The sequence below is a fragment of the Sceloporus occidentalis genome, unplaced genomic scaffold (assembly GCF_023333645.1).
Source record: "Sceloporus occidentalis isolate IW3139 unplaced genomic scaffold, rSceOcc1.0.p SCAF_1, whole genome shotgun sequence".
NCBI classification, from domain to species: domain Eukaryota; kingdom Metazoa; phylum Chordata; class Lepidosauria; order Squamata; family Phrynosomatidae; genus Sceloporus; species Sceloporus occidentalis.
The window spans coordinates 141,190,400-141,203,705 of record NW_028316981.1 but is presented as its reverse complement, the minus strand read 5'-3'; the positions used below and the strand labels follow the sequence as shown (position 1 = coordinate 141,203,705).

Sequence of the window (13,306 nt, the reverse complement as noted above, 5' to 3'; positions counted from 1 at the left end):
CAGGATGCCGGCCAAGATGTGTTTATATTTGGACATATTTTGCCCAAATACAATTGTCCAGAAATGGTCTGTGTCTCATTAGCTGATATTCAGCCATTCCAGATGCTTCACATAAGAATTTTGCGACATTGACAAAAATCTGTTTCCATAACTGTGGGATCCTAGCAGGCTTTTCACAAGTAACAGCTTTCTATGAGTCAATTTTCTGGAGTAAAATTTGGGGGGGGGGGGGGGGGGAATGACAAATAGGACAGGAACTGTATGCCGCACTAGTGGGTATAGTCGACCAGCACCTTCCTCTTTAGCACAGCCAGAGTTTAGCTGTTGTCTCTGAGACACCAGCCATGATCTGCACCTCTTATTCCTTGTCTGTTGTCCTGCCAATAAGCCCCCATGGGCACTAATACAAAAAGTATACAGATAATTCGGTAACCCCATTTTGCTTTTGGTTGGTTATCTTTTCCCAAGCAAAAAACACCAGGGACTGTATTTTGCTACTGGCCCCCAGTTGCCATAGGCTCTGCAGGACACATTCAGCTACTGACGTCCCAATAGCTTTATTTCTGTGGTAACAATCAGAATCCCTGGAGTAAGATCCAAGAGGATGGAGAGACCCAATGTGTCCTGCAGGCCACTGTTTACTCTATCTTAGCATGCTCTGTCCCTTTCCTACAGCGTCGTGGCATGAAGGGGAAAGCACGAAAATTGTTCTACAAGGCAATTGTACGGGGCAAGGAGACTCTGCGCATTGGTGACTGTGCTGTTTTCCTGTCAGCGGGCCGACCCCATCTGCCATACATTGGCCGTATTGAGAGTATGTGGGAATCTTGGGGCAGCAACATGGTTGTCAAAGTAAAATGGTTCTACCATCCTGAAGAGACCAAGTTAGGCAAGCGACACAATGATGGCAAGGTGAGTGGCCAGGCCAGAAAGTAGATAAAGTAAAATCAGGAGCAGAGTTAGGTGAAAAAAATGAGTGAAGAGTGAGTTATGGGGTGGGGGACTGGACTATATGAACAAATAGTAGACCAGGTCCTATTGATTGGTCATTGGATGATCAGCAGTGGACTTTGATGGCTTTAAAGGGGAATTGCACAAATTTATGGAGAACAAATCTTGCAATGGCAACTAGGCATGATGGCTATATTCTGCCTCTAAGAACAGAAACAGAATGGATCTTAGTACCAGCTGTTCAAGAACATGATCAGGAGGGTTTTAGCACATATCCTACTTGTGGGTTACCCAGAGACAATGCCTTGTGGGCACAGAATGCTGAACTACTAGGCCTTTAGTCTAATCTAGCATGATGTCTCTTCCTGTGTGGGATGTGGTGAACCTCCTGTAATAATGCCTCTCATTACACCTCCCTGATGGCTGGCACTGGTCTCTGTGGAGGACTTTTGTCCTTTAATAACCTAGAGTCATTGTCATCTTTAAAAATTGTATTTAAACTTAGTGCTGGGGTGACATATTCTGACTTCTGACCTTACTGCAGAATGCACTGTACCAATCATGCCATGAAGATGAGAATGATGTCCAGACCATCTCACACAAATGCCAAGTGGTTGAGCGTGAACACTACGAACAGCTGACCCGCAGCAAAAAATACCAGGACCGGCAAGACCTCTACTACCTGGCAGGGAGTTATGACCCCACCACAGGCCGGCTTGTGACTGCAGATGGTGTGCCCATCCTGTGCTGAGACTGCGAGACACAGCCACTGCTCCAGGGCCAGAAAATGGCTGGGGGTGGGTGGGAAGGAGGGCCAAGGGACAGTGGAAGGACTTCTCATACCACTTCCTGAAAGTTGGTTGCAAGGCCCTGAAATATGCAAGGTGCCCAGCTTTGCCATGCCCGGGGTTGCAGGCTGATCCCGGCTCCCCACACGGCTCTGTACAGATTTGAATCCAAGCCATACTTTCCCTAGTACCTCTGACTGTTTGCCACAGGCCAAACACAAATCAGGTTACCGCTCTATTTATTTTGTGTGTAAATATTGTATTTCTGATGGGAAGTTTTATGGAAAAGGAACAAACAAGACAAAAAGAAAGGTTGGGAGGGAGGGTTATTTGATGGTTTTTATTTTGTGTTCAATGCACTGTTTTCCCTCCAGCTTAGCTGGAGGTGTGGACGCCAGGCAAGTGTGTAAATATAGAAGGGGGCACTTGAATGATGTGGCAGCGCAGACTCCAAAGACTCCGCTGAGCTCACAGGACTTTGTATTATAGACTCAACTCGCCTCGCCTGTCCCCTCCTACCTTTTTTATTATTATTATTGTTATTATTATTGTTGTTATTATTATTATTAATTATTATTGTTATTCTAATGATAATTATTCTGACAATGTCTGCGGATGTTAATATGCTCCTGTTAAAGAGAAGATTATATATATTATTATAAAATCAGGATATTGCATTTTGGTTTCCATCTGGGGATGAGGGGATAGTCTTAGATTTGATCTAGGGCTGCAGCTCCATGACAGAGTGCATGCTTTGTATACAGAAGATCTTTGCTTCCACAACGACTCCAGGTAGGCCTGGAGAGCCCTATCTCAAAACTCAGAGACTTGCTGCCAGTCATTGTAATTCAGGCATGGGAACTGTCTGGCTCACAGGCTGCAAGTGAAGGTTATTTTTACAGTTTCTGAGCTTTTCCCAACCACCCCCATTTTATTCTATTTTTTAAAGTGTGGTTTTCTTCCCCAAATCTACAAACCACTTCCACAAGCCTTCAGGTGCAGCAGATTTAACTGCTAAAAGCCCCACAAACCTGTCACTGAACCCAGAAACAGAAACTGGAGGTACTGCAGGTTCCGCACAGGGTACAATTTGTCCCTCTCAACACCCCATGACTGTCCATCCCTATTGTAAATGTTTTGGGCTACAACTTTTACAATCCCTCATCATTCACTATGAGCAAGTGGGACTTGTAAACTAAAAAACATCTGGAAGACTCCTGCTGTCCACCCTTTGTGTAGACAGTACTGGGCTAGATGGCGCAAAAGACTGACTCAGCACAGAGGAGTTTTCTGTAGAGAGAAATCACTTGGTCTGTCACATAAATGACAAGGAAATGTTTTTTTTTCTGCAAGACTCACTGGAATAATTGCATAGTACCATGCACAAGATCACATTCTTCTACTTGTGGGCAATTCTTATTTATTTCAGTGGAGCTTGAGTATGAGATATTTGTATCTCTTATGTACCAACATTTACTTGAAGCTGGGAGCTGAATGTAGCTGGCTGTGCCAGATTGTGAGCCCAGACAGATAGATAATAGAACTGATGTGTCCCTTTTTGAGTTGTCCCTATGGCATACACTTTTGGCTGGCAAATGCATGGCATGTGATCTTTCAGAATTTTATCTGAAAAATAAGGGGACCATTATACTACAAAGCACTTGCAAGTATCCTTTCAACCACGTTAACTGAACAGGATACCAGCAAATGGGTTGCAGTGCTGAGATGATGCAAAGTAATGTTAACAATGCTTTTTGTAATGTGGAACAGGTTATATCTAAACAACTTGTGACTTAACATCCTTAATGAATTTCACGAACCTTGCAATATGAACAGATATGCTTATTGACTATTCCCTGTTTTTGCAGGCATAGTAACACAAGGAGCTTTAAGGAACATATGGAGATTTACCATATAATCAGTCACATTCAATCTATGATGTTGTGGTTGTGTGCCTTCAAGTTGCTTTCAACTTAAAGCGAACCTCTCACGGGGTTTTCTGGGGCTAAGAATATATGACTTGCCAAGGTCATCCAGTGGGTTTCCATGGCTGAGTGGAGACTCAAACCCTGGTCTCAAAGTCGTAGTACAACTCTCAAACCACTACACCATTCTGGTGTCACCAGCATAGATATTATAAGTACACATCTGTTGGAAGCAGGATGTGAAGCACAGAAGGCAGAGCTTGTATATAATATGTATATCTTGCACTTTTCAGGTATTCCACTTTTCTTCAAATTACTCTGTGCAGACATCCCCAAGACAAATATACTGATGCCCGCACCAATTATTGGAGTCTTTGAACAAGCAATACAGGTGAAATAGAAAGTACGCCCACTAGGAAGCAGAAATGAGATTTGTTGAAGCAGGACTTCTTCATGTTCATCTCCTCCCCCATCATTCTTATTAATTTCTGATTAAAGCAGGGCTGGGTATCCAATAATCCTAAGAACAGGTCTGTCTTTCAAAAGAAGTGCAGAGGATCCTATTTTCCTGCTTCTGAATAATCCTGGCTATCTCAAAAGCTTCATCATTTGGCCCTTAGTCTTCCAGCTGGGGCCTAAATTGACACAAGCCCTTTAAGTTCAGTGCTTCTGAAGGACTTTATTCTTAGCTCTCCTTAATGCTGCATGTAGAGTTTCTAAGAAACCTGCTGTAGATCTCTTGTTCCATAAAAGTTTCAGCTGTTGAATTTTTGCATACCATAACAGCTTTGAAAAGGACAGTGGTCCTTTAACAGCTATATAGTGTAGCACTAAGAACATCTTCCCTCATCCACAGTGTTTCTATCTACAGCAACAGCCCTCCATTTCAAGACTAGAGTTATGTTTCATATTCCCATCAGGTAACTTTATCATTGAAATTTACATTAATTGCTGCTCAGCAACTCAATTCTGAAAGTGGCATTTCTCTTGCAGAGTACCTGTCTCATTTTTGAACAAAGTAGAGATTTAAACGTAAACTAAAAGCTCAGTACAGACAGGCAGGAAGCACCATCATGGGGCCAAGACTAGGGCTCAAGAGAGCGCAGCAACCGCACACTCCTGAGCCCAGGTATGTGCAGGCAGCACCATTACTGAGCGGCACAGCCCACACAGGGAGTGTGTCCATGACATATGGGCGTCTGAGCACCCAAACGTCTGTGCCAGGAAGGGGCATCATAGGGCCGTCTTAAGGAAGAAGCCGCTCTAGGCAGCTTCCTCCTGCCTGCGTATCGTTGCCGTGCGGTTTGGTTGCTGCGGCAACAATGCGCAGCAAAGAGGGGTGGCGTTTCGCCACCAGTGTGTACCAGGCCTAAAATTTCCTATGCACTATTCTTCCTCCTCATTTCTGAGTCATTGATTCATGTTCACATATGCAAGAGAGTCACATCAATTCTGCAATCTGCTGCTGCTCCACTATGTTTAAAGGTGTGGCAGAGTCTGGTGTCTGTTTGCTCTGCACTTATGACTGCAGAGGGATAAGGAAACTCCTTCAAAATATATCCGTATGAATAAAAAGTGGCAAACCTTCAGTGTGAGCAAAATACATTTAAATGCAGCGATGTATACTTCTGAGTAAAGTTACTTAAGAGGACGGGACTGGAAAGACTAGGAAAGTGCTTCCTTGGGATTGCCAGTGCTTGAGAGAGGGGCAGGGTGAAGGGTGCCAAGTGGCTTTAACAGCTATGGGGGCGGCAACAATGGATGCAAGCTACAGCAAAAGAGATTCCACCTCAACATTAGGAAGAACTTCCTGACAGTAAGGGCTGTCCGACAGTGGAACAAACTCCCTCGGAGTGTAGTGGAATCTCCCTCCTTGGAGGTCTTTAAACAGAGGCTGGATGGACATCTGTTGGGGATGCTTTGATTTGGATTTCCTGCATGTCAGGGAGTTGGACTGGATGGCCCTTGCGGTCTCTTCCAACTCTATGATTCTATGATTCTAAGTTTAGCTTTGTGCATCTCTGCTTGACTTTGTTTTTTTGTTGTTATTGTTTCATAATACTTCTTTTCTGAAACAGCTTTCAAAATGTCTTACAAGACGTCATAACATCAAGAAGAAATAATGTGTCTACGAACAATGCACAATACTCAGCTAGCATCACAATAATAACAATTAAAAGCAGCAAAGTTTCAAATCCCTAAAAGCTGCAGATCATTAAACATTAAAAGCTTGCTGAACAATAAAAAATTGTTCAATAGATCCTAAAAGCGTAGACGGGGGTTGATAGATCTTTGCTAAAATAACATTCCACAGCTTTGGCTCAATTGACAAAATGGTCCCAAATCTTGTTCACACTGGCTGCTTTCTTATAAGGACTGGGAGGAATATAGGTGCTCTGATTTTAATCTTCTTTTTCAGGCAGGTCCAAATGGAAGCAGGTGGTTCTTGAGATAACCTGGTCCCATGCTGCTGATAAAGGCATCTGCGCACAGGTGCACACACACACAAAATCTTATACTTGTTAGAGGATTCTGGCATTGCAATTGGTGACCTTACAGGTAACTGCTTGAATTGCTAGGCTGAAATCCAGAGATCTGTCTTTTACCTTTAAAACATCCTCTGTAGGAAATGCACCAGCCCCAAATGCTCTGTTCTTCCCTGTTTATTTTGTCTGCATACTTTTCCCACCATTTGTGTGGCACACTTGCTCGCTGCAGCATGAAGGAAGCTGAGGGTAGTACAAGCTTTCAGAGGAACTGGCAGGAGAAATTTAGTCTACTGGGTCACTATAGCCAGGGCCAGCCAAAGGATAAACATAATCCTGGATGAGCAATGCATTGGGATTCCCCCCCTCCCTACTCAGCTTTATGGGGCCATTCACTGTGTTTATATAGTGTTGCTAAGTTTTCAAAATAGCAGTAAGGGACAGTTAAAAATCACAATAATCAGGAAGTAGCTATTAACAAATCTGTGTTCTAACTACATATCTATTTTTTAAATTTAATTTACATCCTGCTTTTCTCCTAAAGGGTTCAAATGAAAGTACTGTATTGATTCAGTTATCTTAGCCATGCACTTCTCTGTGAAATTAACACATTGTCCACATTCTTACATTTATTTAGATTATTTATACCACGAGAGCCAGAACTGTGTAGTGGTTTGAGCATTGGCCTATGATTCTGGACACCAGGGTTCAAATACCTATTTGGCCATGGAAACCTACTGAGTTATCCTGGGCAAGACACATTCTCTCAGCCTCAAATAAAGGCAACTCCCCACTGGGTCAGTCTTGCCAAGAAAACCGTGTGATAGGGTTGTCATAAGTCAAAAAGGACTTGAAGGCACATACTCATACACACCTTCAGCCAAAAAAGATTCCCAGAATTACTTACAAATTATTAATCTAACAGTTGACCCCCCAAGTTTACAATCTAAATAAGAAACCAGACACAAAGGAAAGGGGATGGCAGTGGGGTAAGATAATAGGTCCAGCAGATACTACCTGCTCTTCTCTCTGAGGCCACAACAGTGGCAGGTGGGATGGAAGGTGGGCCTTCCATCAGTTGCTGTGGCCAAAGCACGATGGAGCTGTGCCTGCCTGCTCTTCTCTCTACAGGATGCACACATTTTTGTCTATGAAGAGCTTACACTCGAAAATATGGGATTATATATATATTGCATCTTCTTCAGTCTGTATAAAATCAAAAGCTTCCCAACCCTTAAATAAGGGATACTCTTTATAATAAGGGACAGCTTACAATCTATGAGGGTCAAGCCTTCCAACCCTGACATAAGGGGCATCCCTTACAACAAGGGGCATCTGGCAAACCTAGATTTATGGAGTCTTGTGGAGGTGCAGCATTAGGGCCTCACTACTGCCCTTTGCAAGAGCATTTTTATACAAACCTGGGGGCCACATGCAAGAACTACTGCATGCCTGAGCTGTGTGTGAAAAGCCTTGCCTGCAGCTCCTCATTGCTCTGTGATCCAGCAGAATGATAGATGCCCTTCATTTTTTCCTTTCTTACAGCTGGGATGCAGGCCTAGCTAATAAGCAAGGCCTGCAGAGCCAGCTTCCTGAGGATACATTTTACAGAGCATTTAAGTCTGAAGAAAGGAGCAACATTAATTAATTTAACCTGTTCTTTACCAGACTGAATGTATATCAGCATTTTAAACAGCCACATAAGATTCAAAGTACCACCAGTTCTGTTTCACATACAACAAGAGTCTCATTATTTCACAATAATATGTTAAGATTCAGGGTAATCTTTCACAATATATAATGTCCTCTCGTTATTAAAAGTATAAATAAAATAGCATGATTTGTGCTGAGCAGTGTAACAAACTCAGGATAGGGGTTATACACACCAGAATTCAAGCAGGGTCCTCCCTTGCTTTATGGGGGCCCTGGGTAAAATGCTGCAGTCTGCCCCACAAGCACACACCAAGGAAGTCCTGCAGCACTATGGTGCTGCCATGTTGTACGGCTTTTGCAGGACTGCAAAGGATAACAGCAAAATATGTCCTATATTCCAAGGCTTTCCTCCAGCAATGTTTATGAAATGGGTCCAGAGCAAGCCATCTCTGTTTTGCCACTTTGCTTTCAGAACGCCTTCAATGCCTCCCTCAGCACTCTGGTAAACTACCTCTCCTATAATCCACCCCTAAGACCAGCCATTACTATAGTTTAATTCAGTCTTAAAGCAGTGCTGAGATGTGAGGAGCTGAAGTCCACCAACTTCTATAGGGCCACTGTTTCTCCATTACAGTTTGTAAGCCATGGTGAATAATGTCCTGGTTACAATCTGGTACCCTTCTCAGCATCTTTTATGGTTTCATAGACATACTAACAGCTAAACAATTGCAGAATTCCCTTCTGAGTTGTTTGAATCCGTAACAAGGATGCTGCAGCTTTGGCTGTACAGAAAGCTGAAATCCAATAATTTCCTCCCTCTTGCATGAGCATTGTGTGGGCAGCTTTTCTTGTTGAATTTCTGTGACACAGTCTTTGGAAGCACAAGACTTCTGCTTGGGACTGGAGGCAAGCTTCCAGTCTGACCATCATTGCAGCAGGAAGGATGGAGAAGGGTAGAGACAAAGAGCTGGTTGCTACCTGCAGCAAGAATTTTCCTCTTGTAGATCAGAGAGAGAAGGCAACCACCAAGACTAGAGTTTCTGCTCTACCCAGTCTTATTAAACCTTGGAAGAGGAGGCTACTCATTCCTTGCAGATTTGGGTAAGTGGGGACAGCTCCCAGCAGGCTAAAACTACACAATTGGCTCTGTGATCAAGACAAACGAGGCCTCCTGTAAGCTGTTGGAAGCAGTTGAATAATGGAATTTGAGAGCAACTCTGATCAATAAAAAGGACATTTCATCCGGTAGCAGTGACAAGAGGGGCTGGTGGCAATTATTTTTTAATATTGCAAAGCAATTGGGAATGAGGCAGCCTTAATTATTCGTGCAAGAAACACTGGCATCTGCCCCTAACAAGGCAGAAAGAAAGCTTGACAATGAGAACTTCATCTGTTGTCTCACACAGCCCCTGGCTGCTTAGGCTATCATGTAAAAGAGCATCATACCCATGGTCATGATTATTATATCCAGAAAGTATGTCTATTTAACAGACCATTGTACAGAGACAGTGTCCACCCTCACCTTTACAGCAGTACGGTGGGAGACAGACTGCAAGGTTGTGGGCATATAACCTATAGTCATGTTCTGGAGACTGCCATGGTTCACAAGATTCAGCATCCTGAGATGATGATCTTCTTCTTCTTCTTCTTCTTCTTCTTCTTCTTCTTCTTCTTCTTCTTCTTCTTCTTCTCTCTCTCTCTCTCTCTCTCTCTCTCTCTCTGTGCGTGTAGTTTCCCACTTAAATGTTAAAGCAGGGATGGGAAGCCCCAGTGCCTGAGTCCAAATTCTGTCCTCTTGTTTGCATCCAGCTCACAGAGGTTCTCCAGACCAAGGTCCTACTCCCTTCACCATTATATCATCTTTTGGTCCAGCTCCCCAATTTATATGGCTTTGCTCCTGATTTATAAAGGCTGAAATGCCTCCCCTACGCCTTAGTGGTAAGTGTAAGCACTTTAGCCCTCATGCACCAGGATGGAACATTTAAGTCCCCCAGAGTAACATTTTGTGGTAGAATCTACACAGAACTAGATGTACAGAATGAGTGTAGGCATTCCACTACCTTATCACCTAAAGAACAATATTCATATTGTCATGCCTCCAGAGCATCTTTGATGCCCTTGAGACTTATATTTAGTTAGATTATATTATGTTTTCTATGTATTAGTTTAAGAGGGGAAATACAGATCTATAGCTTTAAGAAAGACAAGGATTGTGGGAAATCCCAGGGTCTTATACTGTCTCCTTCTAGTTAGTATCAGTGGTGTAGTAAGATTTCAGCCAAGTCAGACCTGGAGAGAGTATTTTCCTTTGACAAAAAGATAAGTCCACAAAAAAAGATAAGTCCACAAAAGAAGAAAGATAGTCCTCATAAGAAGAAAGATAGAATCCACCAAGAAGAGAGAACAAGGTATTTAGGAAGGACTATTAAGAAAAAGGAGATCAGTTTCATGTTTGTGTTTATAACCAGTAAAGCTTTTGAAACTTAAGAAATTTGTGGACAAGTCTTTTGTTCTGGCTGTGTTCCTGAGAGCCAGAGGCCTTACTACACCCAAAGTCCATAGTATTGCTCTTGGGACAAAACACATGTGTTTCAGCCATTTGACATGTACAGTCTTCTCTCTCTCTCTTAGCATACAGGGGAAGGAAGGAACAGTGTTGCCAACAAGCCTCGAAGATAATTCCCGAAAAGGTTTGTCCAAAACACACTGAATCCCCCCAGATCACACGGAATATTCAGTCACAATTCCCAGAAAATTCCCATAATGTTAAAATGGCAGATGTTTTGCAAATAAACGTAAACATAATTGAATAAAAATAATTGTAACTTATTTCAGCCCTCAAAATCACCATTGAACCAAACAAAGAATCTTTTAAGATATTTATTTTGACATGAAGGGGGTTCAGGAAGCTTTGTGCCAAATAGAAATGTGTTTGGCTGCAACCGCACTGCAGAAATAAATCCAGTTTGACACCCTTTTAATTGCCATGGCTCAGTGCTATGGGATCCTGGGAATTATAGTTTTCGGAGACATTTAACCTTCTCTCTCAGCAAACTCTGGTGTGACAACAAACTACAATTCCCAGGATTTCATAGCACTGGGCCATGGCAGTAAAAACGGTATGAAACTGGATTGTCTCTGGAGTCTGGAGTGAAGATGCAGCCTGAGTTGGGTCCAAGACACGCTGCAGAAATAAACGAGTTTGAGACTGCTTTAACTGCCCTGGCTCAGTGCTAGGGAACCCTGGGAAGTGTAGTTTTGTGAGACATTTAACCTTCTCTCTCAGCAAACTCTGGTGTGACAACAAACTACAATTCCCAGGATTTAATAGCACTGGGCCATGGCAATTAAAACGTGAGTGAAGATGCAGCTTGAGTTGGGTCCAAGACACACTGCAGAAATAATCCAGTTTGAGACTGCTTTAACTGCCCTGGCTCAGTGCTAGAGAACCCTGGGAAGTGTAGTTTTGTGAGAAAGAGCTCTGGTGCCACAATGAACTACAATTCCCATGCATCTGAGGATATACACTTAAGTCTAGGAAAGCTCATGCTGCCAACTTTTTTTTCAGCAAGACTCAAAGGTGCTACAAGATCTCTCTATCATCATCACCATTATTATCATTATTAAATCCAAATGCAGCTGAAGAAGTGGACTTGAATTGGCAACACTGATATCCTGTAGACTCATTCTCTGGGGCTGTGATCTGGAAGCATGCAGGCAATTCCCTTGTCAAACCAGGGAATCCTGGGAATTGTAGTTTGTTGTGACATGTTGAGACACTGCTTTTACCGGCAGCCAGGGCTCCATGCATGAAATTCTGGGCTTGGTGGTTTGTTGTGCCCAGAATCCCATCATCGCAGGGAGCCTTGCAGTTAGAAGCAGTGCCAAACTGGATTATTTCTGCAGTATGGATGGCAATGGAAAAGAGAACAAAAAAGAGAGCCACAAAACAAAATTATTGGAAGACAGGGCAGGGATGCCAACTTACCAGGTGCTCTGCCCATGCTCAGAGGCATATTTAATCACTAACACACACACACACTCAGGGACATCACATTCACATCACACAACCCAAATGGTCCTCACAGTACAACAATGACCCTGAGAGGTAGGCTTGGGGCAGTCTGCCCAAGCTCAGGAATTCAATGTCACTCTCAGGCACACACAGAAGTCCACAACATCAAGCCATGATACCATGATCAAGTATTGCCTTTGTGTGCCTTAAAACTTATTTCTCACTTGGAAATCCAAGGCGATTGGGAAACCAGCCAAGATCCCTCACTCCCTGCTCTCTGATTGGCTGAACTGTTAGTGTGAATGTGATTCCTCCAAACAGTTGGGGTTGGTTGGGCTTGCTCCGTCCTGGCTCTCAGAGGGAGTCATTAGAGAGAGAGAGAGAGAGAGAGTTTTTTCTCCAGCCCCCTTGGCCAGGGGTAGGCAACCTTTTTGAGCCGGGGGCCAGGTTGCTGTCCCTCAGACAACTGGGGGGCCGAAGCCAAAAAATAAATAATTAAATATTTTTTTAAAAAATTAAATAAATAAATAAACCAGGACAAATGTAGGACAACATTTTCAAATGGTGGAAAAAAGTGGAGGACACGCCAAAAAATTGCTGATTTTTAAAAAAATGTTAATATAAATGCATGTTTCTGAGGCGTCTATAGACAATTGCCCCCCTTGCCCCTGCGCGTGAGAGGCCAAAGGCCCCGGCGGCAATCAGCGGCAGGACTGGGCTGGGGCCGGTCCCAAGGCCTCGCCGGGCTGCATCCAGCCCGCAGGCTGCAGGTTGCCTACCCCTGCTCTTGGCTGAAAACTGTTACACTCCAAAGGGTTGGTTGCTCTGCAGCAGTCTGGAGCTGAAATGGGCCAAAGTCGCGGAAAAGGCACTGAAATAGAGCTAGGCACGAAAATCACACGAAAAGCTCTGAAAAGTCCCCGTTTTCACGTGAAAGTCGCGAAATTGGCAACACTGGGAAGGAAGCAAGCAATAGCAAGTACATTTTATATTGCTTATCAGTGCACTTAAGCATTCCCTAAACAGTTTACAAAGTGTAAGCTAATTGCCCCCAGCAAGCTGGGTACTAATTTTAGCAACCTCGGAAGGATGCAAGCCTGAGTCGAGCTTGAGCCCCCTTGCCTGTGACTGAACTTGCAGACCTATGGTGTGAGTGAGTGGCTGCAATACAAGCATTTAACCACTGCACCACCAGTGCTCTGTGCTCCCTGATCAGTGGCCGAAGTGGGTAAAGAATTCTGGGAGTTAGATATTATTTAACAGCTGTGTTGACAATAAATGGCAAACAGTGTGGAAATGTGGTGGAAGAACACAAGAGGGAATGGGAAGACTGGAATTCACTTGAATTTTGAAAAAGATCTGTGACTTGAAACAAGTAAGAATGTAATTCCATGCCTCACTCCACTCTTATTATTATGATTCATCAAATCTATGATGTTTTCACTAACCAGAGGTATTAGGCTAAACACACAAAATATCATGCCTGTA

General features: G+C 43.4%; 1 protein-coding gene across 6 annotated transcripts in view; it reads left to right on the top strand.

Moving 5' to 3' along the window:
* The window catches only part of BAHCC1 (BAH domain and coiled-coil containing 1), a 135,333-nt gene extending 132,926 nt beyond the window's left edge, over positions 1-2,407 (top strand). For all 6 annotated transcript variants that reach the window (XM_089539693.1, XM_089539684.1, XM_089539729.1 and 3 more), the window contains exons 27-28: positions 676-912; positions 1,496-2,407. In XM_089539693.1, the coding sequence (XP_089395819.1) occupies positions 676-912; positions 1,496-1,702 (444 nt within the window). In that variant the 3' untranslated portion in view covers positions 1,703-2,407. The remainder of the gene's footprint in view (positions 1-675; positions 913-1,495) is intronic.
* The last annotated feature ends 10,899 nt before the right edge of the window (positions 2,408-13,306 follow it).